Source organism: Rhinopithecus roxellana, chromosome 12 (assembly GCF_007565055.1).
Source record: "Rhinopithecus roxellana isolate Shanxi Qingling chromosome 12, ASM756505v1, whole genome shotgun sequence".
Lineage (NCBI taxonomy): Eukaryota > Metazoa > Chordata > Mammalia > Primates > Cercopithecidae > Rhinopithecus > Rhinopithecus roxellana.
In genome coordinates, this window is record NC_044560.1 from 106,375,220 (window position 1) to 106,402,268 (window position 27,049).

At 47.9% G+C, this 27,049-nt stretch overlaps 1 protein-coding gene across 2 annotated transcripts; it reads right to left on the bottom strand.

Moving 5' to 3' along the window:
• Positions 1-16,662: 16,662 nt before the first annotated feature.
• On the bottom strand, positions 16,663-22,017 carry PNMA8A (PNMA family member 8A). 2 transcript variants are annotated; one of them, XM_010377433.2, is made up of 3 exons: positions 21,791-22,017; positions 20,191-21,568; positions 16,663-18,802 (listed from the first exon to the last, which is right to left on the bottom strand). In XM_010377433.2, the coding sequence occupies exons 2-3, from the start codon at positions 21,485-21,487 to the stop codon at positions 18,786-18,788; spliced, it is 1,314 nt and encodes a 437-aa protein (XP_010375735.1). In that variant the 5' UTR covers positions 21,488-21,568; positions 21,791-22,017; the 3' UTR covers positions 16,663-18,785. The 2 variants fall into 2 exon arrangements, with proteins under 2 accessions (XP_010375735.1, XP_030769719.1); XM_030913859.1 differs by lacking the exon at positions 21,791-22,017 and adding an exon at positions 21,712-21,787 and having other exon boundaries at positions 16,665-18,802.
• Positions 22,018-27,049: the final 5,032 nt, after the last annotated feature.

Here is a 27,049-nt window from a genome sequence, read left to right on the forward strand (position 1 = left end):
GCGGAGCTTGCAGTGAGCTGAGATACAGCCACTGCACTCCAGCCTGGGTGACAGAGCGAAACTCCGTCTCAAAAAAAAAAAAAAAAAAAAAAAAAATTTCAATTTGTATTACCGAACATTAGTAAAACTGAGAGAATCTCTTCATAGATTTATTGAATGCTAGTATATCTTTTTCAAGGTACTGACTTTCCAGTCCTCAGCCCATTTTTCCATTGAATTATTACTTTTTCTTAGTCATTTGCATATTCATTTTATTAATGAAATAACGTGGCCCTTTGATATGTGTTAAAAAAAATTTTCCCCAATTGAAATGTGTCCTTTTAGTTTTTTGTAGTTATTTTTTGCCATACAAAAGGTATTCTTATGAAGTCATATGTAGCTATATTTCCTTTTCTGTTCTAGTTTTGGTACTCGTCTTAAAAGACTTTCTTCTCTCCAAGAAAAGCAAATGTGAAGCACATCTAAGTCTTTTCTTTTAATTTTATTTATTTATTTTGAGACAGAGTCTTGCTCACTGCAAGCTCTGCCTCCCGGGATCACACCATTCTCCTGCCTCAGCCTCCTGAGTAGCTGGGACTACAGGCGCCCACCACCGCACCCGGCTAATTTCTTGTATTTTTAGTAGAGACAGGGTTTGACCGTGGTCTCGATCTCCTGACCTTGTGATCCGCCCACCTCAGCTTCCCGAAGTGCTGGGATTACAGGGGTGAGCCACCGCGCCTGGCTTTTTTTTTTTTTTTTTTGAAACAGAGTCTCACTCTGTTGCCCAGGCCAATGTACAGTGGCACAGTCTTGGCTCACTGCAACCTCCGCCTCCCAGTCCAAGCAATTCTCCTGCTTCAGCCTCCCAAGTAGCTGAGATTACAGGTACCTGCCATCACACCTGGCTAATTTTTTGTATTTTTAGTAGAGACGAGGTTTCACCATGTTGACCAGGCTGGTCTCAAACTCCTGACCTCAAGTGATCCACCTGCCTTGGTCTCCCAGAGTGCTGGGATTACAGGTGTGAGCAACCATGCCTGGCGCAAAGTCTTAATAGTTGTAATTGCTTTTGTTTAAACTTACATATATGTGTATACACACATACATATATACACAAACATATATACATTTATATATACACACATACACAAATACGACACACATACTTATGTACATATGTATATATCCACCCATATATACACATAAATGCACAGAAATATACACTTATACATATGTACATACATATATTTACATAGACATAAAAGCAAACATATACATAAATTTACACACATATATACACAAACACATACACTTAGACACAGAATTATAGACATACATGCAAATTCATGCACACACCCATAGACACATATATGCATATATACATGCATGTATATGTCCGTATAGAGAGATCTATGCTGGAGTATACAAAAACATTGTTTCTCTTTTGAAGGAAAATGAGAACCTTCTTTGGCTTTTGCGGGAGGTTAGGGAGAAGCAGACAGGGGACACTTTCCGTTTCTAATTTAGTACAGCTGGAATGTCTAACACTCTGCATATCTTATTTTAAAATGTCTATGTGGGCTATTTTGGCAGCGGGACGGTAGGTCATTTCTTGTTTTCATCTTTTTTTTTTTTTTTTGAGACAGAGTCTCGCTCTGTTGCCCAGGAGTGCAGTGGCACGATCTCGGCTCACTGCAAGCTCTGCAGTGAGCTTGCAAAAAAACTTTCTGTTTTTTTGGTCACATACAAACTTTAAACTTTAAATGCCATTCTCCTGCCTCAGCCTCCTGAGTAACTGGGACTACAGTCACTCGCCGCCATACCCAGCTAATTTTTTGTATTTTTTTTATTAGAGATGGGGTTTCACCATGTTGACCAGGATGGTCTCGATCTCCTGACCTCGTGATCCACCCGCCTCGGCCTCCCAAAGTGCTGGCATTATAGGCGTGAGCCACCGCGCCCCGCCTTGTTTTCATCTTTATATGGCTCTTTATTCAATAAAAACAAAACCACTGCCACCTAAAAATAAAATTTATTAGAAGCCAAGACCACGTTATAGGTTACAGCCACAGTCATTCTTTTTTTTTTTTTTTTCTTTATTTTTCTTTTTCTCTGGGTCTGGTATAAAGCTTGCATTTAACCTGATTTACTCTTGCCAGTCTCTCGCTGAATAAGCCATTCATAGCCCTATCTGCCGATCCAGGCCTGGGCACGTCCTGGCATGTCAGATTGTCCAAGGCAGCAGCTGCCACGGTTCCCATTCCTCAGGCTTCAAGAACTGACAGAAGCATCTGCCAAGGGTTCATCCAGCAGTGGTGACCTGAGAGCTTTATAACAACAAGTAATTGTCTAATGAGTTTGAACACAAGGGTTTGCTGTTCTCGGTGGCTTCTCAGTGCTATGTTCGAGGTATTTCCCGTGTGGTTTTCTTATTTGTGATAAGAAATAAGAGTTGTGCAATTCCACTCAGAAATATAAAAAAAATCCTCCACTAGGCCCTTTGAATCCTTCTGGATCTGTGTAACCAGGATTAGAACAGACAGCTGTCTAAATGCCATTACTAGGTCTCTTGAGCTATGACACTGCTGGAAAGAAAGGGAGACTAACTCATTGAACAACCTACCAAATCCAAAAAAGAAATATAGTAAGTAAGGCTGGGTGAAGTGACTCACACCTGTAATCCTAACGTTTTGGGAGGCTAAGATGGGTGGATTGCCTGAGCTCAGGAGTTTGAGACCAGGATGGGCAAAATGGTGAGACCACCGTCTCCCCTGAAAAAAAAAAAAAAATTGGCTGGGCGTGCTGGCGCACGCTTGTGGTCCCAGCTACTTGGGAGGCTGAGGTGGGAGGATTGCTTGAGCCTGGGAGGCGGAGGTTGCAGTGAGCCGAGATCATGCCACAGCACTCCAACCTAGGTTACAATGTGAGACCTTGTCTCAAAAACAAAACAAACAAAAAAACAATAATTTAAAATTTTTGAAAATGGATAAAACCACATGAATGGAATGAGTTCAAATACACACATTCACGGTTTTTTGTGTTTTCTTTTTTAACTTTCTGTTTTTTTGGTCACATACAAACTTTAAACTTTAAATGCATGGCTGGGCACAGTGGCTCGCACCTGTAATCCCAGCAGCTTGGGAGGCTGAAGCGGGTGGATCACCTGAGGTCAGAAGTTCAAGACCAGCCTGAGCAACATGACAAAACCCGTCTCTACTAAAAATACAAAAATTAGCCGGGCATGATGGCCGGAGTCTGTAGTCCCAGCTACTCAGGAGGCTGAGGCAGGAGAATTGCTTGAACCCAGGAGGTGGAGGTTGCAGTGAGCTGAGATCACGCCCCTGCACTCCAGCCTGGGCTGGACTGTCTCAATTAAACAAACAAACAAACAAACTTCAAATGCATGACACACTTGTCCTTCATAGCTTCTGAGATATATTTTTCTGCTTAGAAAAATACTCTCTGGCCGGGTGTGGTGGCTCACGCCTGTAATCCCAGCACTTTGGGAGGCCGAGGCGGGTGGATCATGAGGTCAGGAGATAGAGACCATCCTGGCTAACACGGTGAAACCCCATCTCCACTAAAAAATATAAGAAATTAGCTGGGCGTGGTGGCGGGCGCCTGTAGTCCCAGCTACTCAGGAGGCTGAGGCAGGAGAATGGCGTGAACCCGGGAGGCGGAGCTTACAGTGAGCCAAGATCATGCCACTGCACTCCAGCCTGGGCGACAGAGCAAGACTCCATCTCAAAAAATAATAAATAAAATAAAATAATCAATAATTGTTCACATTCACCCAGCACTCATCTGCCATAGCACAAGACCACAGCCTTACTTCTTACACATTTGCTTATTTTTTGTTGTGTGCAGTTTTTTTTTTTTTTTTTTTTTGAGACTGAGTCTCATTCTGTCGCCAGGTGGTGTGTCTCTGGTCACTGCAACCTCCGCCTCCTGGGTTCAAGTGATTCTCCTGCCTCAGCCTCCCGAGTAGCTAGCATTAAAGGCACATGACATCACACCCAGCTGATTTTTGTATTTTTTGTAGAGATGGGGTTTCACCATGTTGGCCAGGCTGGTCTCCAACTCCTGACCTAAGGTGATCCACCCGCCTCAGTCTCCAAAAGTGCTGGGATTATAGGCATGAGCCACTGCGCCCGGCTACATTCACTTGTTTTTCTAGAACTATTATGCAGGGATTGGAGCTTTTCCAAAGCAGCCATGCCTGAAGTTTACTTGTCATTGGACCTGAGCGTGACAAGGCATGCATTTTGCAAAAATCAATGGTAGAGTTTTTCAGTCACAGACGTGCCCGTGGCAGAAAAAATTTCAAACAAACCAGCACAGGCAGCAATCCACCTTCCCAAACAAGGACGCTTTGTATAACGTGCAAATATTTGTCCAGAAATGGCAAGAAACGCTTCCAAGAACTGCAGAAAAATCTGGTTAATTTAGCAATATAGGTGAATGTAGTTTGGGGTAATGTAACTTTTTAAATTTTGTGTTTAAGTATAATGTTGTTGCTTTAATGTAAAGAAGTATAAAGAAACTAAAGAATGACCTACTATGTCTCCTGTCCACATCAGCATTCTAAAATAGAATGTGTTACCAAGTGTGAGAGTTACAGTTGGGGACATAATACAGTCCTTCCCTCCATTCCCCTCAGTTCCCCACCTCAGAAGCAACCTGTTTTCCATTTGTTGTTTTTCCTTCCATAAAAAGGAAAAAGATTTATACATATACTACTATATATAATAATATAATGTTTTCCATTGATAAAGGGGTGATCATATGCGCCCCAGTGCACCTTGGTACTTTTCACTTCATAAAATAATAAAATATTTCTCTCTCTCTCTCTCTCTCTCTCGACAGGGTCTCCATCTGTTGCTCTGTCTGGAGCGCAGTGGTGTGATCATATCTTACTGCAGCTTCAAACTCCTGGGCTCAAGCAGTTCTCCCATTTCAGCCCTCTAAGTAGCTGGAAATACAGGCATGTGCTCGGCCTAAATCTCCCTTCCCCTTCCCCTTCCCCTCCCTTCTCCTGCCCTCCCCTTCCCTCTCCTTCTTTCTTTCTCTCTTCTCTCTCTCTCTTTTTCTCTATCCTCCCTTCCCTTCCTCCCCGCCTCCCTCCTTCCTCCCTTCCTTCCTTCCTTCCTTCCTTCCTTCCTTCCTTCCTTCCTTCCTTCCTTCCTTCCTTCCTTCCTTCCTTCCTTCCTTCCTTCCTTCCTTCCTTCCTTCCTTCTTTCTTTCTTTCTTTCTTTCTTTCTTTCTTTCTTTCTTTCTTTCTTTCTTTCTTTTTTATGACAGAGTCTTACCTTGTCGCCCAGGCAGTGGCATGAACATGGCTCACTACAGCCTCAACCTCCCTGGGCTCAAGCAATCCTCCCACCTCTGCCCCCTGAGTAGCTAGGACTACAGGTGTGCACCACCACACCCAGCTAATTTTATTTTTATTTTTTATTTATTTTTTTGAGACGGAGTCTCGCTCTGTTGCCCAGGCTGGAGTGCAGTGGCCGGATCTCAGCTCACTGCAAGCTCCGCCTCCCGGGTTTATGCCATTCTCCTGCCTCAGCCTCCCGAGTAGTTGGGACTACAGGCGCCTGCCACCTCGCCCGGCTAGTTTTTTGTATTTTTTAGTAGAGACGGGGTTTCACCGTGTTCGCCAGGATGGTCTCGATCTCCTGACCTCGTGATCCGCCCGTCTTGGCCAAACTGCTGGGATTACAGGCTTGAGCCACCGCGCCTGGCCAATTTTTATTTTTTGTAGAGACACGATCTCACTATGTTGCTCAGGCTGGTTTCGAGCTCCTGGGCTCAAGTGATCCACCTGCCTCAGCAACCCAAAGAGCTGGGATTACAGGTGTGGGTGACAGAGCGAGACCCTGTCTGTCTCTAAAACAAACAAAAAAAACTAACCAAACACCCCACCAAGCATGAAATAAGGACGGACATATAGATGAGTGCAATGGAGTTGACAGTCTAGAAAACAATCATGTGATACCATTTTCCACATTGCTGGCAAAAGTTCTAAGCTTTGTATAAAACCCTGTTCCAGGTCGGGTGCAGTGGCTCAGGCCTGTAATCCCAGCGCTTTGGGAGCCGGAGGTGGGCGGATCACGAGGCCAAGAGTTCGACACCAGCCTGGCCGACATAGTGAAACCCCATCTCTACTAAAAAATACAAAAATTAGCTGGTCTTAGTGGCACATACCCGTAATCCCAACTACTCTGGAGGCTGAGGCAGGACAATGGCATGAACCCAGGAGGCGGAGCTTGCAGTGAGCCAAGATCGTACCACTGTACTCCAGCCTGGGCGACAGAGCGAGACTCCGTCTCAGAAACAACAACAACAACAACAACAACAACTGTTCTGATGAGGGTGTGGTGAAACAGTCTCATGCACTGTTACTGGGAATGTGAACTGGTTTACGGGCAGTTTGGCAGTAGCGGTGAATTTTTTTTTTTTTGAGACAGAGTCTCGCTCTGTCACCTGGTTGGAATGCACTGGCATGATCTTGGCTCACTGCAAGCTCCGCCTCCCAGGTTCATGCCATTCTCCTGCCTTAGCCTCCCGAGTAGCTGGGACTATAGGTGCCCACCATCACGTCTGGCTAATTTTTTAAATTTTTAGTACAGACAGGGTTTCACCGTGTTGGTCAGGATGGTCTCGATCTCCTGACCTCGTGATCCGCCCACCTCAGCCTCCCAAAGTGCTGGGATTACAGGCTGAGCCACCGCGCCCGGCCAGCTGTGAAATATTTTAAATGACTTTTGATTTTGATCCCTGGCATCCTGCTACTAGCAGTTTTCTCTAACGATATGCTCTTGGATGTATGCCATGGTGCATGTTTGAGAAACATTGACAGTGAGTGAGTGTAAGAGTGAAAAATGAAAACCATCTAAGGGTTTCTAGCCTCTATCAGTATGGAGCTGGTTAAACAGATTTGTGCTACAACCATAGGAAGATGAAACTCTCTAGAGACAATAAAAAGAGATTTGGTTGGAGGCCGGGCGCGGTGGCTCACGCCTGTAATCCCAGCACTTTGGGAGGCCAAGGCGGGCGGATCACTGAGGTTGGGAGTTTGAGACCAGCCTGACCAACATGGAGAAACCCTGTCTCTATTAAAAATACAAAACTTGGCCGGGCGCGGTGGCTCAAGCCTGTAATCCCAGCACTTTGGGAGGCCGAGACGGGCGGATCACGAGGTCAGGAGATCGAGACCATCCTGGCTAACACGGTGAAACCCCGTCTCTACTAAAAAATACAAAAAAATTAGCCGGGCGAGGTGGCGGGCGCCTGTAGTCCCAGCTACTCGGGAGGCTTAGGCAGGAGAATGGCGTGAACCCGGGAGGCGGAAGCTTGCAGTGAGCTTGGATCCGGCCACAGCACTCCAGCCTCGGCGGCAGAGCGAGACTCCGTCTCAAAAAAAAAAACAAACAAACAAACTTAGCCGGGCATGGTGCATGGTGGTACATGCCTGTAATCCCAGCTACTTGGGAGGCTGAGGTAGGAGAATAGCTTGAACCTGGGAGACGGAGGTTGTGATGAACCGAGATTGGGTCATTGCCCTGCAGCCTGGGCAACAAGAGCGAAACTCCATCTCAAGAAAAAAAAGTTAACTCAGTATGGCTGTGTGTGCCTGTACTCCCAGCTACTAGGGAGGCTGAGGTAGGAGGATCACTTGAGTCCAGGAGGTCGAGGCTGCAGTGAGCCATGATCATGCCACTGCACTCCAGCCTGGGCAACACAGCAAGACCCTGTCTCCAAAAAACAAAAATTCTTCTGCTTCCAAAATTATAAGTAAACTTATTCCTATTTTTATTTAAATGTTTATTGATTTCATTTTTCACATTTACATCTTTGATTCATCTGGAAGGTATCTGAGGACTCAAAGAAGGAGCTAGGGAAACCAACTTTATTCTTTTTGTTCTGTTCAAATGGCTAGCCAGTTTTCAGAGCATTAGCTAAGTTTAGAAAATCTCTTTTCTCTCCTGCTGATTTAGAATAAATAGCACCATGGCTGGTCATAGTCTAAATTCTCAGATGTATGAAGCCCTATTTCTGGATTCATGATTCTGTCCCACCGTTTTGTTGGCCTAGTTCCTCAACACAAGTAAACTACAGTGACATCACATCCTCACAATCCATTCCTTGATCTACCAGTAGGGCTAATCCGCCGACATGAATTTTCATTTTCTGGAATATTCTGGCCATTAACAGAGGGTAGTCGATTTTTATTTTTTGTTTGTTTGTTTGAGACAGGGTCTCATTCTGCCGCCTAGGCTAGAGTGCAGTGGCAGGATCATAGCTGACTGTGTAACCTTGAACTCCTGGGCTCAAGCGAGCCTCCCATCTTAGACTCCCTAGTAGCTGGGATTACAGAGGCGTGCCACCATGATTTTAATTGCAGTAATTTGCTTTATAATATCAGGATGTGCTTTGGTGAAACCAACCCAGATGCTTGTAAGTCAAGGATGAAAAACTTGGGTCACCTGGCATCACCAACATTCCCTAAGAGTTGAACACTTTCCCTTATAAATGTCAGGGTCACGGGACACAACAGGAAAACCTTCTCCAATGGCTCCTCTGCGGTGGCTTGTTGCGCCCTCCCTCTGGACCACGTGGCCTCTAAAAGTCAGCCCAGACCTTGAGCTCAGTGTAATGTCTAGATTCATGCTAGAGACATGAATCAAAGGTTCAATTTTATGAGAACGAATGTGTGGGGCATGAATTTTAAACACAGAGCCAGGCTAGGCTGCAAACAGTTTTACACCACAGCGTGCTCATCAGAAGTGTAATGAGACACACATGGAAGGCAGGAGCACATTTATTACAAGATCTATAATCACACACAAGAAGTGTTAAACTGGACCCATCGGTGACTGGCTTTGGTGTGCAGCATTGCTATGGCTTTGGCTCAGTGCACAGGATTGTAAAGATGAAAATAAAATAGCCACCCCATTGCTTTTTATTTTATTATTTTTTAAATTAATTAATTAATTAATTCGAGACAGAGTTTCATTCTTGTCGCCCAGGATAGAGTGCAATGGTGCCATCTCAGCTCACTGCAACCTCCACCTCCCGGATTTAAACCATTTTCCTGCCTCAGTCTCCCGAGTAGCTAGCATTACAGGTGTGCAGCACCATGCCTGGCTAATTTTTCTGTTTTTAGTAGAGATGGGGTTTCACCATGTTGGCCAGGCTGGTCTTGAACTCCTGATCTCAGGTGATCTGCCTGCCTTGGCCTCCCAAAGTTCCGGGATTACAGGCGTGAGCCACCATGCCCCGCCATTTCATTATTATTTTTTAAATAGAGATGGGGGTCTCGCCATGTTGACCAGGCTGATCCTGAACTCCTGGGCTCAAGCGATCCTCCCACCTCGGCCTCCATAAGTGCTGGGATTACAGGCATGAACCACTATACCCGGCCCAGTTCCTTTTTTTTTTTTTTTTGAGATGGAGTCTCACTGTATGGCCCAGGCTGGAGTGCAGTGGCTGGATCTTAGCTCACTGCAAGCTCCGCCTCCCAGGTTTACACCATTCTCTTACCTCAGCCTTCCGAGTAGCTGGGACTACAGGCGCTCACCACCTCGCCCAGCTAGGTTTTTTTTTTTTTTTTTTTTTTTTTGTATTTTTTAGTAGAGACGGGATTTCACCGTGTTAGCCAGGAAGGTCTGGATCTCCTGACCTCGTGATCCACCCATCTCAGCCTCCCAAAGTGCTGGGATTACAGGCTTTAGCCACTGTGCCCGGCCCCCAGTTACTTTTTAAAAATAGTTTCCATTCAAATATAATTTGCATGTGGCGAAATGCACACATTTAAAGTATATGTACAATTTGATGATTTTTGACAGAAATTCATTTTGACACCTGTGCAACCACCAACCCAGACACAGAACATTCCACCACTCCAAAAATTCCCTTCTCAAAGTCCTTCTTACTGAGACAACCGCTGTTCTATTTTTTGCCATCATGAATTAGTTTTTCCTATTCTAGAACTTCTTAAAAATGAAATCATACAGTATGTGGGCATCTTTTGCTCCTGGCTTCTTCCCCTTAGCATAAAGCCTTTGAGATCCATCAATATTGGTGGGTTTTTTTTTTTTGTTTGTTTGTTTGTTTTGGTTTTGGAGCTTAATTTGTGGCATATATTCCCAATCCCAATGATCAATAATGTCTGTATATCATTTATATTAGTACACAGATTCAGTGGTGGCTGTTTCATGTGGTCTCTGAATTGTGCCTTTATATAGTATAGGCTCTGTCCTATTTGGCTTGGTAAACTTACATAGAAAACAAGAGGTATTAACTGCACACAGAGGCCTCCTTGTTGTATGGTTAGTACATCTAGAATTACGTGGTGGTGAGCACTGCTAAAACCAGAGAATTAGCTTCTGCCTGGAGATTATGTAAGGAATCTAGAGTTGTATATTTGGACTGGACTCTGTTAGTCTGGAACTCTTTCTTTCACTGCCTACTTTTTTTTTGAGACAGAGTCTCACTCTATCACCCAGGCTAGAGTGCAATGGTGCGATCCTGGCTCACTGCAACCTCCGCCTCTGGGGTTCAAACGATTCTCCTCCCTCAGCCTCCCCAGTAGCTGGAATTACAGGTACCCGCCATCATGCCCGGATACTTTTTGTATTTTTTGTAGAGAGGGGATTTCACCATGTTGGCCAGGCTGGTCTCAGACTCCTGACCTCAGATGATCTACCCACCTCGACCTCCCAAAATGCTGGGATTACAGGCGTGAGCCACGGCGCCCGGCCACATCGATATTGTATCAGTACTGCATTCTTGTTTATTGTTCGGTAAGGGTCCACGGAAGGGTTGCACTGATGCAGGATGGGCAAGCCCCCAAATTGAGGCTTAGTCCAGGAGGGTTCTTGGCTTCACCCTTGAAATAATTCAAGGGCAAGCTGGTGGTGGTAGCAACTTTTCTTGAGGCTGCGGTGCACAGCCACAGCAGAGGGACTGCCCCTTGCAAAGCAGGGCTACCCCATAGGCAGTGTGCCCAGAGGAGCAGCTCAGAGGCAGTGCTGCTGTCATATTTATACACACGTTTAATTATATGCAAATTAAGGGGTGGTTTCTGAGAAATTTCCAGGAAAAAAGTGGCAACTTCAGGGTTGTCAAGAGCATTGCCATGGAAAGGGGCAGTAACTTCCAGGTGTTACCATGGCAATGGTAAACTGGCATGGTACAGTGGTGGCCCTGTCTTCTAGAAAGCTGCTTCCACCCCAGACCTGTTAATTTGGTCTGGTGTCTAAGCCCTGCCTCTAGAGACGAGCCGCGCCTCCTACCACAGTACCACTCCTAGTTATATACAAGAGAAATCTATGCCCACACAAAAACTGGTACACCCATGTTCATGGTGGTATTATTCAAAATAGTCAAAAAGTGGAGGCAACCCAAACGTGCATCAACCAATATATAACATGTGGTACAACATTTGGACTGCTTCCAGATTTCGGCTATTATGAACAAGTATGCTATTATGAACATTTGTGTACACATCTTTGGTGGATATATATTTTCATTTATCTTAGGTAAATACTTAGGAGTGGAATGGCTGGGTCGTATGATAAGGGTATATCTAACTTTTTTTTTTTTTTTTGAGACAGAGTCTCACTTTGTCACCCAGGCTCAAGTGCAGTGGCGTGATCGCGGCTCACCACAACCTCCACCTCCCAGGTTCCAGTGATTCTCCAGACTCAGCCTCTGAAGTAGCTGGGATTACAGGAGCCTGCCACAATGCCCAGCTAATTTTTTGTATTTTTTTTTAGTAGAGACGGGGTTTCACTGTGTTGGCTAGGATGGTCTCGATCTCCTGACCTCGTGATCCGCTCACCTCGGCCTCCCAAAGTGCTGGGAGAGAAACAGCAAATCTTACCCTGAGCACTCAGATGATGCCTCATGTCATGTTGCCAAGCTGAGACCTGCCACACATTCTCTTGCTGTTATGTGGCCATCAGGCCTGAACAAGAGCCAGGACCCAAGGGGTTTGCAAGAGTCATGCCTAAGTTTAATTAAGTGGGACAGATGTGCTATTTAGAACCAGGACACCTGGGAGCAATTTAAAGGCGCAGACGTGCCCTGCCTGTGATGAACTTCAGCATAGACAAGCACAGTCCCCTAATCCTCTTAATTGTTGATACCATCACAAAAAGTGCAAATCTAAAAACAGAGATGAACCGAAAAAATTATTGCATTATCGTTAGTCTGACCACAGTGGCTAATGTTGCTTGAATAATGCATTTGGGTGCTTTTAAAAGTCTGCAGTCAGCCTGGGCAACATGGCAAAACCCTGTTCCTACCAAAAAACACAAAAATTAGCTGGGCATGGCAGTTTGCACCTGTAGTCCTAGCTACATGCAGGGTGGCTGACATGAGAGGATGGCTTGAGCCTGGAAATTCAAGGCTGCCGTGAACCAAGATTGCGCCACTGCACTTCAGCCTGGGTGACGGAGCGAGAGACCCTGTCTCAAAAAAAAAAAAAAAAAAAAAAAAAAAAAAGTCTGTGATATTTTATTTTTTAATGTGAGAAAATATTAAAAAGTACATTGGCTGGGTGCAGTGGTTCACGCCTGTAATGCCAGCACTTTGGGAGGCCTAGGCAAGGCAGATCATGAGGTCAGGAGATCAAGACCATCCTGGCTAACACAGTGAAATCCCGTCTCTACTAAAAATACAAAAAAACAAAACAAAACAAAACAAAAAAAAAATTAGCCAGGCGTGGTGGCAGGTGCCTGTAGTCCCAGCTACTCAGGAGGCTGAGGCAGGAGAATGGCATGAACCCAGGAGGCGGAGCTTGCAGTGAGCTGAGACTGCACCACTCCAGCCTGGGCCACAGGGTGACTCCATCTCAAAAAAAAAAGTAAATTAAAAAATATATGGGTCATGGTGGGGCACAGTGGCTCATGCCTGTAACCCCAGCATTTCAAAAGACTGAGGCAGGAGGATTGTTTGAGACCAGGCATTCAAGACCAGCCTGGACAATATAGTGAGAACTCATCTCTACCCACCCCCCCAAAAAAAAGTTAGCTGGGCATGGTGGTGCACATCTGTAGTCCTAGCTACTCAGGAAGATTGTTTAAGCCCAGGAGTCTGAGGCTGCATCGAGCTGTGACCACACAATTGCACTCCAGCCTGCGTGGCGGAGCAGGAGCCTGACTCTTAAAAACATTTTGTTTTTAAATAATTGAAAATACTACTCAAACACACATGAATCTCAAAAGCACTATGCTGGCTGGGCGCGGTGGCTCACACCTGTAATCCCAGCACTTTGGGAGGCCGAGGCAGGCAGATCACGAGGTCAGGAGATCGAGATCATCCTGGCTAACATGGTGAAATCCCATCTCTACTAAAAATACAAAATTATCCAGGTGTGGTGGTGCACACCTGTAGTCCCAGCTACTTGGGAGGCTGAGGCAGGAGAATCGCTTGAATCTGACAGGCGGAGCTTGCAGTGAGCTGAGACTGTGCCATTGCCCTCCAGCCTGGGCAACAGAGCGAGATGCCGTCTCAAAAAAAAAAAAGGCTGGGGCGTGGTGACTCATGCCTGTAATCCCAGCACTTTGGGAGGCTGAGGTGGGCGGATCACCTGAGATCAGGAGTTCGAGACCAGCCTGGCTAACATGGAGAAACCCTGTCTCTGCTAAAACTACAAAATTAGCCAGACGTGGTGGCAGGCGCCTGTAATCCCAGCTACTCGGGAGGCTGAGGCAGGAGAATCATTTGAACACGGGAGGCGGAGGTTGCAGTGAGCTGAGATCGGGCCATTGCACTACAGCCTGGGCAAAAAGAACAAAACTCCCTAAAAAACAAAAACAAAAACAAAAACAAAGCAAACAAACAAAAACCACTATGCTGAGGAAAAGAAGCCAGACACCAAAAAAACCATATGCTGTAGGACTCCACTGATATGCAGTCCTGGGACAGACACACTGAGCTTTGGCTGGAAAAGTGATTACAGGGCTCACCTCTGAGAGCTGGGGCGGGGACCGACTGGGAAGGGGCACAGGGAGGCTTTCTAGGGTGATGATATTGTTCTGTATCTTGTTGCAGGGGTGGTTACACAGGTGCCTATGTCCAAACTCATCAGACCGTTCACTTAAGATCTGTCCATTTCACTGTATGTAAATGTTTTATTTTACCTAAAAAATGAAAATGTAAAAAAAAGGAATAAATGAATAAGTAAATCAACACAAACCAGGTCTTTCTCCTTGGCAGCTCTGCTAACCCCAAATGGGCAGCTTTTTCATGGGCCTCCAGGGCCTCCCGGGTCCAGCCACAGTCACCTCCCCACTAGGCTCCCAGCTGCCACCTCACCCTCTGCAGTCTGTTCCCCACCAGGCTTCCAGAGGGAGACTGGAACCAACCTACGTAGGATCGTGACACTGTGCTCAACACCCTCCCACAGCTCCCATCTCTCAAATTAAAGCCAGAATACATCCTGGCTGTACCTGTGGGGCCTTGCACACCAGCCTGCAAAGCCCCCTGGCCTCTGCTCCTCACCTCCTCCTTGCTTTCTTATTTATTGTTTTTTTTTTTTTTTTGGAGACAGAGTCTTACTCTGTCGCCCAGGCCGGAGTGCAGTGGTGCAATCTCAGCTCACTGCAGCCTCAACCTCTCGGGTTCAAGCGATTCTCCGGCCTCAGCCTCCCAAGTAGCTGGGACCACAGGCGCACACCATCACATCTGGCTATTTTGTAATTTTAGTAGAGATGGGGTTTTACCATGTTGGCCAGGCTGGTCGTGAACTCCTGACCTCAGGTGATCTGCACGCCTCGGCCTCCCAAAGTGCTGGGATTACAGGCATGAGCCACCATGCCTGGCCTTACTCACTTTCTCAAACAGATCAGAGCCTCCCTCCATGATGACTGCTCCCTCTGCCCAGGAGGCTGTCCTTGGCCTACTGCTTGTCTCACCCCTCACCCGCTTCAGGTCTGTTCAGACACCGAGTTCCCAGAGAGGCTCCCCCAACCGCTGTAGGTGACAGCCAGCCGTTCCTGCACACTCACCTTGCCTGCCTCTCTTCCTGCTTTATTTTTCATGGCAGAGCTCTCCGGCCCCTCTGCCTGATCTACATAAGGTCTGTCCTCACTTGAACATCAGGTTCCAGACCAGCACTTGGTCTTGCTCCTGACTGTCATACAGCAGATTCTCAATGAACCTAGCTTGAATGACAGACAGCATGGGCAACCAGGACACTTTGCTCTCGAGCCCTGCTGGTTGCATCCACAGCTCTCCATCTCCCTGCAAACACTCCAGGCCAGCCTCTCCCGAGACACACCCCTGAACAGAACACCTCCACCCGGGGTGATGAGGTTTCCTTGAAGACAGCTTTCATGTGCCCCAACCTTGGATTCCCCCCATTTTTAGGGCACATAGGCCTGTCATACTTTACTGGCGGCCTGGGTGTAACCAGTGAGTGACTATTATTGTGGGAGGTACTCACATATCTTGGCCAAACAGGGCTTTTCCAATTGTGAGGTGTGGGGGCACCCAATAAATAAACCTTCATCCAGATGCTTCTGAGTACACGGCAGTTCCTAACGAGCAACCTGTCTTCAAATCCCAGCTTCCCTTTTGATCTCTTTCGCATCTTTCCTCACAATACCTCAACCTGGACCCCGAAGGACACTTCCCTTTCCCCAAGCCTGAAGTATTCCACCTGAAGCTCTCCAACCTGTATTATTAACAGAATTCTTGGCCGGGCGCAGTGGCTCACACCTGTAATCCCAGCACTTTGGGAGGCTGGGGCAGGCAGATCACAAGGTTAAGAGACCGAGACCATCCTGGCCAACATGGTGAAACCCCATCTCTACTAAAAAAAAATACAAAAATATTAACTGGGTGTGGTGGCACACGCCTGTAGTCCCAGCTACTCGGGAGGCTGAGGCAGGAGAATCGCTTGAACCTGGGAGGCAGAGGTTGCAGTGAGCCGAGATTGTGCCATTACACTCCAGCCTGGCGAGAGCTAGACTCCATCTCAATTGAAAAAAAAACAAAAAACAAAAAAAAAAACAGAATTCTCAGGAGAAACTATTTAAGATGGAGATTCCCAGGTACAACCCCCAAGAGATCCTGAATCAGCAAGTGGGAACACGAAACGGTACCTTGAACAGACTCCAAGCAACTGATGTAGTGGCCACCCTGGTTCAGGAGTTCTTGGAGAGGGACGGGGAGAGCCAGAAGAAAACTAAATTTTTAGCTAAAAGACCTCAGCTTCTGGCCTGGCGCGGTGGCTCACGCCTGTAATTCCAACAGTTTGGGAGGCCGAGGCGGGCAGATCACTTGAGCCCAGGAGGTAGAGGTTGCAGTGAGCTTAGATCGTGCCACTGAACTCTTGGCTTCTGTGTGAGGGAACAGGAGGGGAGGGAAAGGTTTTCATCTTCCAGCTGTTTATAAAAATATAAACTGGCACTTTGAGGTAATTTGCATCACCAAATACCTATTCTAGAAACCCCAAGATCTGTGGGACGTCCTTCCAGATCGGTGGAAAGCCATTTGCAAAGAGGACAAACGGCTTCTCCTCTCATAGATCATGAACAATTCTCAAAGCTTGAACCCATATCTGATAAGCAGTCATGTCTGGCTGGGGGCACTGTTTGAAGGGGGAACCCTTTCCTCAAATTTAATAGTCCATGTAATCCCCACCTACAAAAGAGTAAAACTTCACAGGACACAATTTGCTAGACTTTATTTTATACATACACGTTTACATTTACTAGTCATGGTGTCAGCCTGTTAACACAATGAAGCCGTAATGGACCCGTTTTGAAAGTAGAAGTTGGACAGTTGCAGGCTTTGGTCTCTTCAAGAGTGCAGTTCGCCCCTGGGTTTGGTTTGGCACACACCCCAGGAGAACCTCGATGCACACAGCTGCGTAGCTGCTCTCTTTTCTCTTGTATTTTTCAGTCAGACTCATTCAGGATGTTGAAATGAATCACCACGAGAAATGTGTTTTAAAGTTGAATCACTGAGAACATCTAACAACTGTTCACATTCTTTAGCACAAAAACTGAAGTCGGAAAAGATGCCCTGAAAACTTGCAAGGGCTAATACTCTATGATAGAATATTACTACTGTTCACCATGTTAACACATTTACTCGCTACCAGACAACTGAAGCAGCACGGCAGAACAAGAGCATGTGAAGGACGAAAGGAAACTTGCTTTCAGGGCGTCAGATTATAGGACATGCACAGGACTGAATTTCTTCCGCTTCTAACCTCGCTCATCAGTCTCATTTACAAGAAACTCAATTTTAAGCAAAGAGGTGCCAGAAATAACTAACTCAAGATGTGTACAAAAACAAGTTAACCTATAAACACAAGGTAATATTCTGATAGTCTTCAATGTGACTAGTTGCCAACATTATCTGAGTAGTCACTTTTGAGTTTTTTAAACACGTGAAAAAAATAGATTCAGATTACATCTTTGTGGGCATCTAGGATACAGTCTGGAAACCATTACCTCAGGAACCCTGCCCTCTCCCCTACACATGGGCACGCAAACACACACACGCACACACACACACAAATAATGACACGTGGTGGTCTGGTCTAATATAGTGTGTCTAAATTCAGAGGGCAGACATTAACAGCCTCGATCTCTGATCTCTTGACCTGGTTTTGTTTGTCTGTTTGTTTGTTTTTTGAGATAGAGTCTCACTCTGCCGCCAGGCTGGAGTGCTGTGGCGCAATCTCGGCTCACTGCAACCTCAGCCTCTCGGATTCAAACAATTCTTCTGCCTTAGCCCCCTGAGTAGCTGGGATTACAGGCGCGTGCCACTACGCCCGGCTAATTTTTGTATTTTCAGTAGACATGGGGTTTCACCATGTTGGTCAGGCTGGTCTCAAACTCCTGACCTCATGATCCACCCGCCTCGGCCTCCCAAAGTGCTGGGATTACAGGCGTGAGCCACCACGCCCAGCCAACAGCCAAGTTTTAAAATATTTTTTCCCCTCTTACTTATATATAACGTGAGTAGTGACCTTCTGCTACAAAGATGATGACAGTTTGGTGCAAAGATGGTGACAGTTTGGTAGATGGATGGAATTACAGCTGGGGACCTACGAATGCCTGCATCCTTCCCTACAATCACCCCGCTTCCCCACAGGATTCCTGAGAGGGCTCATCCCAAATGGGAATCAAAGTGCCATTTTTACTAACAGACTCTAAAACTCAAAGACTTCAAGGTCTAGGCAGACATTCTTTTTCCCTAAAACTAACTCTTGGGACCTCCTGGCTAGATAACTGGAGGATGGAAGCTGGAGACTGAAGGGGCAATGAAGCCAGGTTTGCAGTGAAGGTCCTGGCTTAACTTACCCCGCTGGTTACATGAGAGAAAGGCAGGAGGGAGAACACGGCGGGGCCACCCAGCTCTTCCAAACGCCAGGGCCTGCAGAGGTCGCTGACCATTCCGAGGAGGGAGCGAGGCGTGGGGGAGAAAGGCTGAACATGGATGAGTGTAACAGTGACCCTGCTCATGCATAAAGGGGAATGAATGTTCTAGAACCTTCCCAATCCTCTTACCAACTCTCCTGACTCCGAAGGGAAGGTGAGTAGAGGAGGTGGTGAAATGGCAGGCCTGGTAGATAAAAGGGCATAGAGGTCCACCTCCCTTCCCCAACTCCCTCCCACCCAAGACCTCACCTATTGTTTACCTCAGAGCCAGATCTCTATCAACAGGGTCCCTAAGAGAGTCCAAAGTCTTATTTTATTCAGTGACAAGAGAAAACTTGGTTGACTTGGAACTTCTTCCTTGTTCCTTCAACTCCTCAGTACGGGTGGTCCCCCAGATCAAACCTTTCTGGATTCTGCAAATAAATGAGAGAACAGCTCAAGAAGGGAAGCAGAGAGGTGTCATTAGGAAATGCATTACTTCCAAGAAACTTCTGGGTCCCTGAACATTTCTATTCCCCAGCCAGGCCTCTAGAAAATTCCACCCTTAAAGCCACATACCCTGCAAACACCATTAACTCCAAAGGATTAATTTTTTTTTTTTTTTTGGGACAGGGTCTCACTCTATCGCCCAGGCTGGGGTACAGTGGTGTGATCTTGGCTCCCTGCAACCTCCACCTCCCAGGTTCGAGCAATTCTCACGCCTCGGCCTCCCCAGCAGCTGGAATTATAGGTGCCCACCACCATGCCCAGCTATGTTTGTATTTTTAGTAGAGATGGGGTTTCACCATGTTGGCCAGGCTAGTCTCGAACTTCTGACCCCAAGTGATCTGCCCACGTTGGCCTCCCAAATCATTAAATTCTTTTTTTTTCTTTTTTGGAGAGAGTCTCACTCTGTCACCCAGACTGGAGGGCAGTGGCACAATCTAGGCTCACTGCAACCTCTGCCTCCCGGGTTCGAGATTCTCCTGCCTCAGCCTCCCAAGTAGCTGGTACAGGCATATGCCACCATGTCCAGCTAATTTTTTTTTTTTTTGAGACGGAGTCTCGCTCTGTCGCCCGGGCTGGCGTGCAGTGGCCGGTTCTCAGCTCACTGCAAGCTCCGCCTCCCGGGTTTATGCCATTCTCCTGCCTCAGCCTCCGAGTAGCTGGGACTACAGGCGCCCGCCACCTCGCCCGGCTAGTTTTTTGTATTTTTTAGTAGAGACGGGGTTTCACCGTGTTAGCCAGGATGGTCTCGATCTCCTGACCTCGTGATCCGCCCATCTCGGCCTCCCAAAGTGCTGGGATTACAGGCTTGAGCCACCGCGCCCGGCCACATGCCCAGCTAATTTTTTGTATTTTTAGTAGAGACGGGGTTTCACCGTGTTGGCCAGGCTGGTCTTCAACTCCTGACCTCAAGCGATCTGCCCACCTTGGCTTCCCAAAGTGCTGGGATTACAGGTGTGAGCCACCAAGCCTGGGCCTAAACCATTAAATTCTCATCAAGGAAGATGGGTCAGACGGAGTGGCAAACGACCACAGTGACACTCATTGATAAACAACCGGTCAGTGGGTTTGCTCTGTCATCTCCTGCCCACCAGATGTCCCCAGCATCGGCCTTCAGGGGCTCCTGGGAGGACAGTCTGGGCTCTTACCCTCCTCAACTGGTGTGTCATCCACCTCCTGCCATGCACCAGGGTCCTCCTCATCACCCGCTTGACCCACCACCTCCTCATGTTCCTCTGCCCCCACCTGCCACTCCTGCTAGTCCTGCCTCATCCACTTGCTGGCATGAGCCCATCACTTCTGCTGTCATTCTCACCATTGGTGGCACACCGAGGAGAGCCTTCTGGCTTAGCCTTCAGATCTCTAGAAGTTGAGGCTGTTGCCTCGGCAGGCTGCTGGCCTCGAGGGGCCTTCTGAACTGATGCCTCCCTTCTTGAGCCCGGCCCTTTCTTTGGCATCACCGGCTTCTTCCTGCCATCTTCTGAGTCGACCAAGACGTAAGAGACAGGGCCCAGGCTCACCTTCTTCTTCTTCCTCATGGGGTTCTTGGCGGAGACCCAGGCCATGGCCTTCTTCTTTGGTGGGCTTTCATGGCCACCATCTTGGTCTGACTCAGAGGCGCCTCCTGCGCTCTCGGCTTCTGCCCGGGCATCCTGAGGTGGCTCTCTGGGACCCTTCCAGGCACATTTCACCATGGGCTTCTTCAAAGCCAACTCCTCCTGCTTCACACAGGGCTTTCTGCTGCCCTTGATGGGCTCCGAGATTGCCATGCTTTCAGCATCACCCGCCTCAGGATCCTCCAAGTTGGCTGTGCTGTTGGAATCAATGCCTTTGGGTTTTTTCCAGGGCACTGCTTCCTGCTTGGGGTTCTTCTTCTGCTTCTTTCTCCTGGAGCGAGTCTTAGCTCCAGCCTTGCGAACCAAAGGTTTGGGAGGGTCATGCTGGTCTTCCGTGGCATTCCAGTTGCTGGGGTTCTCCGTCTTTAAGGCAGAACCCACCTCTGCTGCAAGCCCCGGTTCTTTCTTGACCTTCCTCCCTGCTGCTAAAGCCCAGGCTGCCATCTCCTCGAACTCAGCGGCCTCGTGGGCCCTGGCTTCCTCCCGGCTGCGGATCTCGGCATCCATGCAGAAGATGATCTGTACCACTGCTCCCAGAAGCACCCCCAAAGCTTCTGCCCAGTTCTCTGGCGGCTGATGCTGGTTCTGGGACAGTGTGGGGTGGTTGAGCTGCAGCAGGCGGACCACATCCTCCCAGGTGCGCCCCTCGGCATCCAGGAATTCATTCAGGTTTTTTAAAAACTCAGCATCCTGGGTAGGGTCTCTACAGACCACTCTCCAGACACCACCCCTTCCTGGGAATTCACGGGGGATGGTGCTCAGATTCACACCTTCACCAACCTCAATGAGGGCAGCTTTAACATTCTCTTCCCTCACAAATATCTTGTTGAGCACGCGGTATGGGCCTAGTGGGGAGAGGACCCCATTCAAGGTCTCCTCAATTTCTGCTTGGCCACAGTCCTCTGGGATGCCTGTGACCAATAAGGACCTGTGGATGTCCACTTCCATTCCCCTGCACCAATCCTCCAGAAGGTTCATCGCCATGGTCTTGGACATTTAGCGGCTTTGATCCTACTACGTGTAGTAAAGAGTCTATTAGGTGGACGTGGGCTGCAGCGGTCCCCAAAAACAGTAATCCTGCAAGGTGAAAAGGGAGCGAGGTCAGGTTTCCAGAAAGATGGCCAAGCTCACAGATCCTAGCTGCCCCCTCCGCGGCTGGCCTGCAGGAGGCCTCGCGCTTTCCCAACACCCTCCACCCCAACCCAGACCCCGGTGCTCACACGTGTCCCAGAATCTGCAGCAAAAGGCCCTCGGTCCCTCCCCCGGGCCTGACGCTCCGCCTGCCCGGCCGGGACTTACTTGGCAGCCCAGCCTCTGACTGCCCAGCCAGGCCAAGGAGGGGCAGCCGGGATGCAGCTGTTTCCCAGTCGCTGGCTCCGGCCACCCCAGCGCCGCTGCTAGAGGCAGAAAGGGCCAGGAAGGCGCCGTCCGCCCCCACTCCCGCCGGGCGGGTCACGCGACGTCCAGCCTCGATCCAGTTAGCTGAGCCGAGCCAAGGTTGGCGTCGCAGCGCGCGCCTGCGCACTGGCTCCCGCACCGCCGCTCGGGGGTCTTGGGCTGCGCAGGTGCCGACGTCTCCATGGCAACCGGGCGTGGGTTGCTACCCCTCAGCCTGGCCTGCGCGCCGGCGCTGCAATTGGGCCTAGGGAGCCGGGTGCAAGAGTGTACGTTTCAGGTTGCAGAGCAAGGGGGTCTGGATACACTCCGGTGGCACCTCCACGGAGGCCCACTCTTTCCACCCAACTGGGCCTCGGGAACGGGGATTAGGTCGCTGAGAAGCGCTAACATCTGTGGGTGCACCCACTGACTCTATTATCCTCTGCTCCACTGTTGGATTCACCCAACGCAACTCTTGGGAGACACTAGAAATCAAGGAAGGAGGAAAACGAGGCTTTAATCTTCTTGGGTTCCTCTAAAAAAAAAAGGCCACAGCTCCTGTTGGGCTTGTAGCCTTCTCTGCTACAAGCTCCTGAGTTCTTCCAGGAATTTCCAGAAACTTCTAGAAGTTTCACTCTCTGACCCCTTCTAGCATGAGGATAATGCCTCTCTTTTTCTTGTTTCCTCAACGTGATGCAGGGCAGGTTCTTGGCGTCCTCCAGGCAGGGGGCGATGTTACAGCTCAGTGACTGCCCCTACAGATAAGTGTTAATCCAAACTGCAACCATTTTGTAAGTCCCCCACTATTTTGCAGATCTTTGTCAAAGTGAAATATTCCACGAGGGTGCCGGCCGTGAGAAACATCCTGCCTAACCACCTGACCACAAGGTGGACAAAGGCCCAACTAAATAAACATCCCGATCATATTCGGCAGGGAGAAAGTGCAGAGAACACCAGGTTCCATCAGAACAAGTGCCAGAACCTCCCTATCATGGAACCACCTTATCAATATCCTGCTGGGCAGCAAGCCATACTGCCCAGACCCCTCCAACCCATAACTATAAGTACCCCCAGCCTATAAGGAGGGGTGGGCTCTGGCACTAGGCTGGTTCCCCACTCCCACAGGTGTCTGCAGTATACCTGGGTTGCTGTTGAGTCGCCTTCTGTCTGTGTGTCTTTAACCCTCACCTTCCCTCCAAAATCTAACGAGGAGGGCTACCCTCTAGGCAGTGTGCTGAGAATAGCAGCTCAGAGGCAAGGCTGCAGTCACATTTATACCCACTTTTAATGACATGCTAATTAAGGGGTGGGTTTTCAGAATTAACTAGCAGATTGGCGGTAACTTATGGGTGTTGCCATGGCAGTGGTAAACTGTCATGGTGCTGGCGGGCTTGCCTTATGGAGAGGGGCTTTCGGTGCCTTTTCAAGGTTTTGGTCAGTCTTCAGTGTGGTCCTCAGTGGCGTCCCCTGGGCCTCCTACCTCAACCTTGCTGCCCATGAGCAAGAACTTTGTTAATGGTATATTAAAGCCGGGGGCTGTGGCTCACACATGTAATCCCAACACTTTGGGAGGCTGAGGAGGGCAGATCACTTGAGCTTGGGAGTTTGAGACCAGCCTGGGCAACATGGCAAAAGCCTGTCTCTACCAAAAACGCAAAAAATTAGTCAGGTGCAGATATTTATTTGAGAGCTTCAGCGTATGAGCAGTAAGTATTCAAAGTGGTGGGACTCCATGTAGCCACCTAGGGAAAGGCTTAGAGAAGGAGGTCATGGACAGTGCCCTGGGAAGCTCTGTGGTGAAGAAGAGAAGGAGGCAGCGAAGGAGACTGGGAAGGAGTGAACAAGGAGTTGGGAGGTGACCCAGGACAGTGTGGCCAGAGAAAGTTTGTCCAGAGGGATAGAGGGGTCAGCCATGTTAAATGCTACCAAGAGAAAGAGCAAAATGAGGTCAAAGATGTACTATTCACTTTGGAAAGATGTAGACCATCGGTGACTTGGATAAGAGTTACTATAGAGGGCTGGGCGCGGTGCTCACGCCTGTAATCCCAGCACTTTGGGAGGCCAAGGCGGGCGGTCACGAGGTCAGGAGATCGAGACCATCCTGGCTAACGCGGTGAAACCCCGTCTCTCTACTAAAAATAAAAATAAAAAAATTAGCCGGGTGTGGTGGCGGGCACCTGTAGCGGCAGCTACTCGGGAGGCTGAGGTAGGAGAATGGCGTGAACCCGGGAGGCGGAGCTTGCGGTGAGCCGAGATGGCGCCACTGCACTCCAGCCTGGGCGACAGAGTGAGACTCAGTCTCAAAAAAAAAAAAAAAAAAAAAAAAAAGAATTATTCTAGAGAAGTAGTTGGGACCCCCATGGGAATGGGATGTGTCTACCACTGTAACAGGAGGAACCTCTGCATCCGGGACATCTGGGTCCAGGAATGCTAGTAGGAGTGAAGGTAGGAAAATGAAGACGGGCCGGGCATGGTGGCTCACACCTGTAATCCCAGCACTGTGGGAGGCTGAGGCAGGCAACTCACCTGAGATCAGGGATTCAAGACCAGCCTGGCCAACATGCAGAAACCCCGTCTCTACTACAAATACAAGAATTAGCCGGGCATGGTGGCGCATGCTTGTAATCCCAGCTACTTGTGAGGCTGAGGCAGGAGAATCACTTGAACCCAGGAAGCGGAGGTTGCGGTGAGCCGAGATTGTGCCATTGCACTCCAGCCTGGGCAACGAGAGCGAAACTCCATCTCACAAACAAACAAACAAAAAAGTACATTATTTTAAAAAAATAAATAAATGTAGGTTAAAATAGTGAATTTTATGTTACGTATATTTTACTACAAAAGTGAACAAATAATGTGTTACAGAATGGAGAGATGGGGGCAAGGTAGGGAGAGAAACACCTTCAGCTTTGCCTCAAAAGCCAGGTGTCAGCTTCCTGCAGAGCCAATATTCCTAACAGTCCTGGCTGCCCCTTGAGGAATGCCACCCAACCCCAGTGCGTGTACACAGAATCAAAGTTCTGGAACTTTCTCTTCAAGGAGAAAACAAAACATCTCAGTGTGTTTGAAAATTCTGCTAAGGAGTGGTCAGACCAATAAATAAATAAATAAACAAATAAAAGAAGAAGAAAATTGTCAATCTGGACAGGATAAAAAGTAAATTTGTACTAGCAGTGGATTGTAAAACGTCGTAACTAAAATGAAATGGAATGGATGTTTGCTGAATCTCAGAGGCGTTTGCTATGTTTGCCAAGTGGTTTTACAAATGCGGGAGCTTGTTTGTGATGCAGGCTGCAGACAAAGTTGCTGCAGTGGAAACTGAGTCACACAGTGGGGTGTTGGAGGAGGAATGTGACCCTCAGGTACAGGGAAATTAGACACTCTCCGTTTTTTCTTACCTCTTTTTCAGTTATTTATTTCGGCATGCAAGGGAATGATAGACAGAGTTTTGATAAATATTGGATTTTTAAATGCAATGATCCTCAAAGTGACTACCTCTGGGGAGAAGGAAGAGGGCAAATCATATGGGAGGTAGGACACAGCCTGTTTAAACAATAATTTTGTTTAAAGATGTGTAAATAAATTTAGCATAGTATTAAGATTTGATAAAGAATGGCAAGGGATACGTAAGGGTTGATTATATAAATCTCTAGTTTTTTTTTTTTTTTTTTTTTTTTTCTGAGACAGAGTCTCACTCTGTCCCCCAGGCTGGAGTGCAGTGGTGCACTCAGCCTCCACCTCCCAGGTTCAAGAGATTCTCCTACCTTAGCCTCCTGAGTAGCTGGGATTACAGGCATGCACCACCACACCAAGCTAATTTTTGTATTTTTAGTAGAGACGGGGTTTCCCCATGTTGCCCAGGTTGGTCTCAAACTCCTGACCTCAAGTGATCCACCTGCCTTGGCCTCCCAAAGTGCTGGGATTATAGACATGAGCCACTGAGCCCAGCCAATAATGCTAAAAAAAAAAAAAAAAAAAAAAAAAAAGGTAAATAAACTTAGCATAGTATTATAGTATTAAGATTTGATAAAGAATGGCAGGGGATGCATGAGGGTTAGTTATATAAATATCTTTTTTTTTTTTTTTTTTTGAGACTGAATCTCACTCTGTCACCCAGGCTGGAGTGCAGTGGCATGACGTTGGCTCACTGTAGCCTCTGCCTCCCAGGTTTAAGCAATTCTCCTGCCTCAACCTCTCAAGTAGCTGGAATTACAGGGACCTGCCACCATGCCTGGCTAATTTTTGTACTTTTTTTTTTTTTTTTGAGACAGAGTCTCACTCTGTCGCCCAGGCTGGAGTGCAGTAGCACGATCTCGGCTCATTGTAAGCTCCGCCTCCCGGGTCCACGCCATTCTCCTGCCTCAGCCTCCCAAGTAGCTGGGACTACAGGCACCCGCCACCACTCCCGGCTAGTTTTTTGTATTTTTGGTAGAGATGGGGTTTCACCGTGTTAGCCAGGATGGTCTCGATCTCCTGACCACGTGATCTGCCCGTCTCGGCCTCCCAAAGTGTTGGGATTACAGGCGTGAGCCACCGCACCCAGCTTTTTTTCTTCTTGAGACAGGATCTTGCTCTGCCTCCCAGGCTACAGTGCAGTGTCACGGCTCACTGCAGCCTCAATCTCCTGGGCACAAGCAAGTCTCCTGCCTCAGCCTCCTGAGGAGTTGGGACCACAGGCATGTACCACCATGCCCAGCTAATTTTTGAAATTTTTTCGTAGGGACAGGGTCTCACTATGTTGGGTAAGATGGTCTCCAACTCCTGGCTCAAGTGATCCTCCTGTCTCAGCCTCCCAAAGTTCTGGAATTACAGGCATGAGCCACTGTGCCCAGTCAATTCTCTATTCTTGACTTTGAGTTTGGAATATTCCACAATTTTATTTTATTTTATTTTATTTTATTTATTTTATTTTATTTTATTTTATGAGATGAGGTCTCACTCTGTCACCCAGGCTGGAGTGCAGTGGCTCAATCATAGCTCACCGCAGCCTTCATCTCCTGGGCTCAAGCGATCCTCTGGACTCAGCCTCCCAAGTAGCTGGGACTACAGGCGTGCACCACCACGCCCAGCTAATTTTGTATTTTTAGTAGAGACGGGGTTTCTCCATGTTGGCCAGGCTGGTCTCAAACTTCTGAGCTCAAGTGATCCGCCCACCTTGGCCTCCCAAAGTGCTGGGATGACAGG